Source organism: Lithobates pipiens, unplaced genomic scaffold (assembly GCF_037356315.1).
Source record: "Lithobates pipiens isolate NorthernLeopardFrog02 unplaced genomic scaffold, aLitPip1_a1.2 Scaffold_3, whole genome shotgun sequence".
Taxonomy (NCBI): Eukaryota; Metazoa; Chordata; class Amphibia; order Anura; family Ranidae; genus Lithobates; species Lithobates pipiens.
This window is the reverse complement of record NW_027507790.1, coordinates 227,751,131-227,762,258: the sequence shown is the minus strand read 5'-3', so window position 1 is coordinate 227,762,258 and position 11,128 is coordinate 227,751,131. Positions and strand designations below refer to the sequence as shown.

General features: G+C 40.0%; 1 protein-coding gene across 1 annotated transcript in view; it reads right to left on the bottom strand.

Annotated features, from left to right (window-relative positions):
- NADK2 (NAD kinase 2, mitochondrial) overlaps positions 1-11,128 on the bottom strand; it is a 59,176-nt gene that overhangs the window by 3,689 nt on the left and 44,359 nt on the right. Inside the window, 7 exon segments of the mRNA XM_077462856.1 lie at positions 371-382; positions 414-436; positions 768-819; positions 822-856; positions 3,113-3,256; positions 7,582-7,663; positions 9,826-9,962. Coding sequence (XP_077318982.1) covers positions 371-382; positions 414-436; positions 768-819; positions 822-856; positions 3,113-3,256; positions 7,582-7,663; positions 9,826-9,962 — 485 coding nt within the window.

Below are 11,128 nucleotides of genomic sequence, written 5' to 3'. Positions count from 1 at the left end.
GAATATGAGGCAGACTTTAGCAACTAAACTGGTCCCATATTAATAAAAACAGAGGTTGTTATGGTAATCAAATGATTGACCTTTAGTAGTTGAGTATGCTAAATAAGACTATCCCAAAGAGGAAAATAAATCTTATCTGCTATATTAGGTATAGCAGATAATATATAATATTAATTTATATACTTCGTTCCTCTAAGACCTCCTGCTCTCTAGCTCCCCAATTAGCTTCTCCCTTGCTCACCTCACCATCTCCAGAGCCTCTCCCATCCTCTGGAGCTCCCTACCCTAATCTGTAGGACTTAATGTGATCCATGAAAACTCATCCCTTTATGGAAGCACATACTGCTACACAATTAAACTGAGCCATTACCTTTTTGTATCACTTGTCTCCCCCCCCCCCTCTGAGATGTAACATCTCGCCAGTAGGGCTCTGCTGCTTTCCCTTGTCTTGAGATGTATTGTACCTGTACTTTCTCCCTTTAGATTGTTAAAGTGCTGAGCAAACAATTAGTGATATGTAACTCCATGTTCATTTTTATTATAAATATATTAATAATCATCAGAAATTAGGTCTATTAACGCAATACTAGTATTATATATAAAAAACAGTCTACATTGAAAGATACTTCTCCCATTGTATACCAGTATTATAAAAAGGTATAAAACCTAGCTATATTGTAAGAAATCTCAGTATCTAGAATATCAGTATTCTAAAAAGTACAAACTGGCTTAGGCTATAATTGTATAAAATGTCTATATTTATATACTATATATTGAATCCATTTACCAATCTGAAGTATTTCTCCACAGTCTGTGGCGCATCTTGTTTATATTGTAAGACCATGAAACAAAGAAGCTGTAATCAGACATCAGTGAACAGGCAAGTTCTGAAGCCAAGGATGCATGCTGAGTGATTCCAATTCAAATTGTAATGTTGCTAAATTACAAAAGAGAGTGTAGGATCATTTCATTGTCCAGATATAATCAGCATTATTTTCAGTCTTTAGCTATATAGAAGGGACACATACCAAGGAGCACTATATGTTTGGTGGATAAAACAGAGGTCAGGCATCAGAATCTTCAGGATATCCCTAACGGTAAACAGACACTGGGTTTCAACCTCTAACAGGTCAAGCCGAGGGCAAAGGGCTAGTTACCGTATTGTTTGTGGCCTCCCTACAGCGGATCTTTCCCCATAAGGACTCGTTCACGCAGGGCGGGCTACATACGAGGGCTGTGTTCACCCGCACAGGGTTTCATGCATTTCTGTGCAGGCAACCCATTGATGTCAATTGTAATGCACCTGCTGCTCCCAGGGTGACACCGGTGCGGGTGCATGGCCCCAAAACGTAGACAGTGCCAAATTGGGGACACGCACCCATGCAGATGTCATCTTATCAATGGGCCGTGGCATCCCCATTCTTGTTAAAGTCGCTTTGCATGGGCATATGTACCAGGCCACGGGCAAGCACCCAAGCAGGCACCATGTGAACAAGGCCTTGCTTACTTACCAGGCCTTGTTCTGTTTAGAGGCTGCCATCTTGGTAGAGGCAGGATTTTGCTTCCTCATGGGAAAGCCTCCAGCAAGAAGAACAGTGAGCAGTACAGCAGTGACATCACCATATCTCTGACTAGCAGTCAGAGGCAGCAGTGCCTTGGATCTCACACTGAAGATATACACCTATGTGGCTGTAGGCACAGGTGTACCTAGGTACCCTTACAAGGAAGAAGCCAAGATAAAAAGTTAGATTTTTTTTCCAGGGCACTGCTTAGCACAATTAACATTTCTAAATGTTCTTAGTCACTCAGGGACAAGAAATTGTGTTTTTCGCATGAATACGAGGTGAAAAGAATAAAAATCACTACACACAAAAGCTAATGCAGCCACCCCATCGAAGCACTAGTAAAGCTGCAATATTTTACACTTTTGGGTTTAAATACACTTAAACATGAAGATGTGGAAGGGTTAGTGCCTCTCGGTAATAGTTAGCACTGGGACAGGAAGAGCAAAATTCCCTTAATGAAAAAATCTGACTGAAAAAATAAATAAATAAATCTGAGAATGGTCAAAGCTATCCCTCATGACTGCAATTCTATTTTATGTGTGCCTACTCTAATAATTGGGTAGACAAAACAAACATCTCAATCCTTAACAAGTCTCGGATACATTTTCTTTTTTTTAACACTAAAAATAAAAAATGGCAAAGAAAAAATACCAGTCATACGATCTCCTTTCTTAGAACAACAAGCCTCAGATGAATGTAGATTGTCACAATATCAATTGATAACGGATATGCTGGTCAATCATTAAAACTTTTTTAAAATATAAAAAATTTACACATTTAAAAGGGTTATCCTTCAAAATAATAATAATAATAATAATAAAAAAAGTCACCAGGACTCAGATGTCAGGTTAATTGCAAATGCACCCCATTTTCAGTTGTGATATATAGCAGTGACTGCACCATAGGCCCCTGACAGCGGAGTTTTATTTATTATTTTTAATAACAGGGAAAGGATTAAGAACTCCAACTGTTTTGCAATTAGTGGTTCCTCACATGTATTACTTTATCTGTATCTTGTCTACAATAACCTAAAGTATAATAAAAAAGGCAAACTTTTTTTTAGTTTTGGATAGGGTGGAGAGGGATTAGAACACCCATTAGGTTTTTTATTGCTGTCTGTGAAATTTTTGGTAGTTCCCAGAAAAGTAATCCAAGGGAAGTCTTCCCTTGAACACTAGTTCTGGTGACCTGGGGGGCTCCAAGGAATTCCCTTAATGTCCAGGGATTTCCGGTCACCTTCTATCTGGCTATGGGACAGGCAGTGAAGGCAATTCTCCCCAATGGGGTGCAGATGGTGAAAAAGAAAAAAAAAAAACCCGACAAGGGTTATTAACCTTCTCCCCCTCTACACTATCCAACTTTTTTTTTTTTTTTTTAAGTTGGGTCTATACTTCACTACTTTACCCTTTCGCAATGTGCAGGGTCAGAGTCTACTATAATACTCTCTCCCCTACTTCTAACTCTACAATCCATGTAATATATGCATTCGCTGGTCCTACATGTCCGGGTAAAGTGTCCATTACTTTGAATGAATCCAATAATATTACCAGGCTTTGGATCCAGTCCCTGTGCACACGTTCAGTCCAGAGCTCTTTTGCTTCTCCCAGGGGCCGTCATCCACAGAGATCTCATAGTAGGAGGCCCTATGAAGCGAGAAGGTAAAACGTGGTTTGCAGAATTTATAGTTCCCCCTGAATGGGACAGAACATAAGTGTGTATCAGGTGTGCAAACCTTACAGCAGTGTAGTATACGGTTATCAGCCTACACCGACAAATGCAGCCCAAGCCATAAGTGTATGTATTACGGTGCAGCTTATAAACAAGGGATTATGTAGCAGACTTTTTAATTAGATGTTGACTGCACTGCCAGTTGCATAGTGGGTTCTGTCTTTTTTCATCTTGATATTCCTGCATTCCAGGAAAATCAAATGTCTCAACTCAGCCTGATCCATGTCATGTTCACATTTATATCCCCAGTATCTTAAAGTAGTACTCTATCCATCTGCTTAAAGTGACCTTGTCTCTAGGCGAACAAACAAACCAGCAGCCCACCATGATAGAAAAGCAACACCTGCCCATCAAGCAAGGAGTTTAAGAGCCCTGGGTGATGCTGCTATGAAAGGCTGGAATGGCTCTGTGGTTCCTCCCAATAATCACTGCACTACCACGTCTTGTAGTAAACTGGGGAGTTGGAGGGTGAAACCACTGCGGACAGTGATGGCCATGATATCAAACCCACCAGAAAAAATGACTGATGGCAGCAACACCTAGAACTCTTCAAAGGAGAAAATAATTAAACCTACTGCCCATCAGATAGGCAAGTATTGCTTATCTTCTTTTATAGGGGACATAGAAGCTATAATATATATATACACACACACAATATTATAAATTAGAGAGATTATATATTTATTTTTACACACTATATACAGTGGATATAAAGTCTACACACCCCTGTTAAAATGTTAGGTTTCTGTGATTGATCTTTGTCTCTTATTTTGTTTTATTGCAATCATTTCAGACCCCCCCCCCCCCCCTCCTTTAATGTGACCTATAAACTGTACAACTTAATTGAACAACAAACTGAAATCTTTTAAATGGAGGGAAGTAAAAATAAAATATTGTTGCATAAGTGTGCACACCCTTAAAGTGGAGTTCCGCTTAAAAAAAAAAAAAAAAAAAAAAATTAAAAGTCAGAAGCTAAAAATACTGCAGCTGCTAACTTAATAATCACACACTTGCCTGTCCCAGGGTCCAGAGCTGCGGGGGGAGTGAAGCCCCGCTCATCTCCCCCTCCGCTCGGGGGTGCCGGCATTTTAACTGTGGGTGCCCGGCTGTGGTTTCACAGCCGGGCACCCACTGCACGTGCACAAGCCGTGACTGGCCCCACAATCATCTGGGACCTGTCACGTGTCCCAGATGATTGCCTAGAGGGAGGGGGGAGAGGCGATCTCCTTTTCTGCGACGAGGGAAGTGACGTCAGGAGCCCAGGCGCTGAAGGAGGCAGATTTCGAGGGACCACATAACAGGCATTATAAACTAAAAAAAATAAAAATAAATTCTAAATGTTTTTCTTTTTTCATGCACATTAATGAAATTTAGCTTTTTTGGGTGGAACTCCACTTTAAACTAATATTTTTGTTTGAAGCACCTTTTGATTTTATTACAGCACTCTGTCTTTTTGGTTATGTCTATCAGCATGACACATCTTGACTTGCCAATTTTCCCGCTCTTTGCAAAAACACTCCAAATCTGACAGATTGAGAGAGCATCTCCTGTGCACAACCCTCTTCAGATCACTACACAGATTTTCATATTCAGGTCTGGGCTCTGGCTGGGCCATTCTAAAACTTTAATCTTCTTCTGGTGAAGCCATTCTTTTGTGGATTTGGATGTATGCTTTGGGTCGTTGTCATGATGAAAGATGAAGTTCCTCTTCATGTTCAGCTTTCTAGCAGAAGCCTGAAGAATTTTGCCAATATTGACTGGTATTTGGAACTGTTCATAATTCCCTCTACCTTGACCAAGGCCCCTGTTCCAGCTGAAGAAGAAAAAAAAAAAAAGCCACACAGAGCAGGATGCTGCCACCACCATGCTTCACAGTGGATATGGTGTCCTTATGGCGATTTGCAGTGTTGTTTTTGCACCATTTCTTTTAAATGATGGCCAAAAAGTTCAAGCTTGGTTTAATCAGACCATAAGATTTTCCCACATGCTTTTGGGAGACTTCAGACGTGTTTTTGCAAAATTTAGCCGGGCTTGGATGTTAAAGAAAAGGCTTCCAGCTTGCCACTCTACTCCATAGCCCAGACATATGAAGAATACGGGAGATTATTGTCACATGAACCACAAAGCCAGTACTTGCCAGATATTCCTGCAGCTCCTTTAATGTTTCTATAGGCCTCTTGACAGCCTCCCTGACCAGTTTTCTTTTCTGTCAATTTTGGAGGAGCATCCAGTTCTTGGTAATGTCACTGTTGTGCCATATTTTCTCCACTTGATGATGACTTCTTCCATGGTATATCTAATGCCTTGGAATTTCTTTTGTACCCTTCTCCTGAATACCTTTTAACAATGAGATCCCTCTGATGCTTTGGAATCTCTCTGTGGACCATGGCTTTTGCTGTAGGATCCGACTAAGAAAATGACAGGAAAGACCTACTAGAACTGAACTTTATTTGGTGTTAATCAGAGGCACTGATTTATGGCAAGTGTGTACTGACTCCTATTTAACATTAGTTTGAATTGGATTGCTTAATTCTGAACACAGCTACATCCCCAATTACAAGAGGGTATACACACTTATGCAACTACATTTTATTTTATTTTTTTCTCTCCCCCCGCCAAAAAGATTTAAGTTTGTTTTTCAGTTGAGTTGTATAGTTTATAGGTCACATTAAAAAGGAGTGAAAAAAAGTTCTAAATTTATCTTGGTCTCTTTTTTTTTTTTTACATCACAGATGTACACACACACATACATATATATATATATATATATATATATATATATACATACATACATACACATACATATATCTCCACCTGCGTACTGGGCACTTTTACCCTCTTCCTACCCAGGCCAATTTTCAGCTTTCAGTGCTGAATAAAAATAAAATCACCAAAACCTCTTTTGGTAGTTTTTAATCACCACTGCATTATTTAATTTTATTTTTTTCCCCAAAACAAAGACCAAAAATTTTGGGGAAAAAATAAAATAAAATATTTTTTTCTGAATTTGTAATAACATTTTGCAAACAGGTAATTTTTCTCTTTCACTGATGTGTGCTGATAGCCACTGACAGGCTGCAATGATAGACACAGATGAGGTGGCACAGATTGGCAGCACTGCTGCCACTGCCCCGATTATCAGTGTACATGTCCCTTTTACAGAAGTCGGTTATCGGCTCTTTTCACCCTTCATCACGCTGTTAACATGAGGGAAGGAGTGTCGATAACTGGCATCTGTTTACCACGTGATGAGCTGTGTCCGATCACAGCTTTTCATGGAGGTAGAGAGGTGCAATCTGATCAGCAGTGTGCAGGGGGGGGGGGGGGACACTGATCACAGAGCGCGCCGCTCATTGGCATCCCAGAACTGGATCTCAAGTAGCTTACAATCTAAGGTTCTTATAAGTCCACCTAGGTTTTTCCACCCCTTCCTTTTGGCCTCTAGAGGAGTTGATATACAAACTTAACTCCAGCTTTCATTGGTATGTGACAATGCCAGAATGTCCATACATTACAGTAACTAAAAGAATATTTTATTGCAATCCAAAGAATGCAAATGAACAAAAGGGTATTTCATATCATGGAGTCAAGTTCTAATTCTGGCTGTATTGAGCCACCCCCCCTCTGTACACAGGAATACAGAGATATCAAGAACATGTGGCCATGTTGTAATGAAGAGTGGCCATTGACAAGCAAGGTCTTACAAGACCCATTTTATGTAGATATGTGGTGATGTGAAATGTAGACTACCACCTGAAGCTACAAGGCAGAGAACCATATGATTCAGCAATCAAGAGTAGTTCAGTTCCATGCTGACCTCTAAGAAACAAACGTTTTATAGACATAACGTTTAGATGGCGTGGGAAGAACCTTGTGTCTGTATAGTATATTTTATGTATATAAGCAGAAGATTAGAGAGGCTGAAAAGAATTCCTAGCACAAACCAAGCGTGACGTTAGTAAGCAGACCACATACACAAAAAGTTTTAAACAGGAATCGTAAGGTACATTGTGAAAAAAAAAACAAAAAAAAAACAATTTTATTCTGATTAAGACTCCATTCACACTATGAGGGACCACCTAGCAACAGGCAGTTAAAAAAAAAAAAAAAAATCCAATTTTGTTTTTTATTATTTTAAGCCTTTTTTGTGTGTGGAACACCACTTTAAATCCTAAACCCCCCCCCCCCCCCCCCCCCACACACACACACACAATTTTCTGTAATATAGAAAATGTTATACAATATATGCATGTTTAGAACTGGGCATTTGAAGTAACATTAAAATTACCTGGAGGACAGAGACTCTCCAATAAATACCTCGTTCAGCGCTCTTACAGGCAACAAGTGAGGTCCAGAAGCGGCTATGGATGCTGCGTGACACGAATAAGAATTTGTACTAGAACAAGATTAAAACGATCTTCTCATGTGCAATATCAACTCCATCATAATGTACATAACATAACATCTCGTCACAAATCTCCATGCGTGTTGAAGTTAAGGTGATAGTAAGCCCAAGAACAAATTATTAATCAGCTTACCAATACTTCGATGTGATGGCTGCATTCATTTTATTTTTTAGGCCATTTTCACCTGGTGATCTTGCCAGTAAATCTGTTTTTAAACAGAACAAAAGCTTTCCTGCAGACGTAGCAGAGGGTTGAGACAAGCCATTTACTACTGACAGGGGTTCTTACAATGATCAGCTTTTACTGGGTTTAATTCCACTTTAAGGGCCGGTTCACACGGGATAGCAGGCCATGTTTCTGTGCAATTCAGTGTGGTTCAGTTTTCAGGCCATTCATTGAATGAGCTGAAATCCCACCAAAAGTAGGGCATGCACTACTTAAAAAAAAAATGCACTGCACCGGATAGTGTGGTATTGCGGTATCATGCGATCGGGTGCAGGCAAAAGCACTGCGTTTACAATCTGCATTTGGGGAGCTGTTAGGATAATATTAACACCTGCAGCAGATCACACACCCAGAACACAAGTTTCCTAAACCACATCCTGGTGTGAAAGAACCCTAAAGATGACCCTTGCATCGATATAAGCATTACCAACTTATACATTTAGACATTCCTTTAAATAAGCAAAACTTAACTTTTCACACTGGGCATACTTCAAGATGTAAAAAGTATAAAAGCTCTACAAAAAGCAAAAAAAAATAAAAAAAAAATCTTTCAAAGACAATGATAGATCTCTATCCATCCGTCTATCTTCATGATAAAATAAACACCACATGGCAATCTTCTAGTGCATGCAATCAGGCCTTCCCATTCGGCCACATATAGAAACCAGTCACGGGATTGCTGCACTTAGAATGTTTTATTCAAAAATAATCACATACAAGTGAATTGCATATTATACCATTTTCAATAGTTTCAGGCTGTAAACCTTGCACCCTTCTTCAGGGTGGAACAAAATTCATTTTGTTCCACCCTGAAGAGGGGCGCAAGCTTCGTAGACCAAAATTGGAATGATATGCAACTTAATTGTAAGTGATTATTTAATAAAACATTTTTAGTGCAGCAATCCCTTGACATGTGTGATCTCGCTAGTATATAAATAAAATTATATATATTATATATATATATTATATATATATATATATATATATTATATATATATATATATATATATATAATTTTTTTTTATTAAACAAAAACTCAAGGAAAACATCCAAATTACATTGTGTGTGAATTCTTACTTTATACTATAAAAAGATCTGTAATGCTGTTCAACTCGTCCTGCGATTCACACATCTGGCATGCTGTATAGCCAGACAGGCAAGACCATTCACCATCATGTCTTCCTCTTGTGTGCCTATGAATTGGACACGGAAGCAGCAGTGCCAAATTCACCATCCAATGAGCAGAAAGGCAACATAGCTGTAATTAGAAATTAGTGGTATACTTTCTTGGCTATGCTGTCTGGCAAGTCTGCTGGATCACAAGACTGGCTATACAGAATGACAATCCTTAAACAGTTCTTCACATATCCGATTGGTTCCTATGGCTATTTTTTTTTTTTTTTTTTTTTTAACTATTTTGTTTTAAGTTGAACTTCAGGCCCAAACATTTTTAAAGTCTATTGAATGGCAACAAAGAAAATATACCCATTTTATGTGCGCCAAATGTAAGAGTAGCAGTGATATTGTGCTACAAATACTCTGTGCAAAGGACACAGCTGTGGGAGAGACCCAATAGCACCTCCCACTTCAGGCTGCCTGCACAAAACTATAGGAGGGGGCGGAGACTAGACCAATCACCCCGCACAAGGCCGAAGCAGCAGTGACCAGTCTTTATTATAGGAAGTTCCTCCACAGAGGAAAGTTTTGCACTGGATTACTGCACAGATCTGGAAGAAATACACAAAGCACACCAAGATCCAAGGGGAAAAAAAAATAATAATAATACACGACTTCTGTATTTAGACAATATTTGCTTTTCCTGGAGTTCCCAGCTTTAAGCAAATATACATCATACATTATAAAATGAAGCATTGCTATAAAGAGTTAGATCTTCACCTTACTTTGCTCTTGATGACCTCCAGTGTTGTGGGCCTTGCTATGCTGCTCCAGGCTTATCTGCTGTTCATGTAAATCTACAGGTGTGAAGTTTATCCCAGTGCCTTCAAGGTACAGTCTAATCCGCTGCCTCCACTGCCACCTAGTGGGGAAACCGTAATCTTTGTGGTGACCTTGACCAGAGTAAATTGACTTCAACAGGCAAGACTTTCACTACCAACTCCCCTACGAAATGCTGCCAAGGTAAATGACTTTTATACAGATCATGGCTGTGGCATGGCAAAGCATGGTGTATTTTAGATTGCACCATATGGCCCTTCAGCTAGTAAGCAAATATAAAAGCAATATTAAATATGCTAAACGTTCACCAAGGAAGCACCATTAGGCAAAATAAAAACGCACAGGAGATCTTGCAGATTCTTAAAGCAGACCTCAACACAATGTGAAGTGGAGATCTTATTCACCCAAATGCATATTTAACCCTCCCGTGACCAGAGGTCAGCAAGGCCTTCATCGGACCACACTATCCGATTTTCATACTGAAACAGCTAAAGTGGAACTAAAATCCAGATGTCAAAAAAAATGGAAGTGGACTTTTTATTGCAGAAGTGAGATGCAAGGTCTCTTTCTGCAATAAAATAAACGTAAGGGGCATGCTCGCAGCCTTCTTCGGAACGTACACGGAGCTGTACATTCCAGCACGTCACAGCCTCAAAGGAAATGATTTACTTTACATCCTGTAATGATTTCTCTCTGCATGGAAAGTGTACACTGCTATTGAAGAGGTTTGTTTATAAACAGAGAGAACCAGCCTGCATGTGATTGGCTGTCCTGATTGTTGGCCCGAGACCTGCAAAATGTCAGTGACTTATGAATTCATAGAAATCTATGGAGAATTCAGCTCAGCCAATGATTCGGAGTTCTCCCAGTTAAAGTGACACTAAAGGTTGTTTTTTTTTTTCTTTTTTAAACATATCATACTTGCCTCCACTGTACAGCTTGTTTTGCACAGAGTGGCCCCAAACCTCGTCTTCTGGGGTCCCTCAGCGGCTCTTGTAGCTCCCCCCCTAGATAACCCCCTAGGAGAAGCACTCTCCCAGGGGGTTACCTTGCAGATGCACTCCGGCGACCAACATTCAGCATCCATAGAGGCCAAATGCAGGACTCAGCGCCCCCCCGGCGCTCGCGTCATTGGATTTGATTGACAGCAGTGGGAGCCAATGGCTGCGCTGCTATCAATCTATCCAATCAACAGCTGAGAACCCCCGGCAGACAGGCAGCATGTCCCCGTGGGTCAAGTTTGAGATG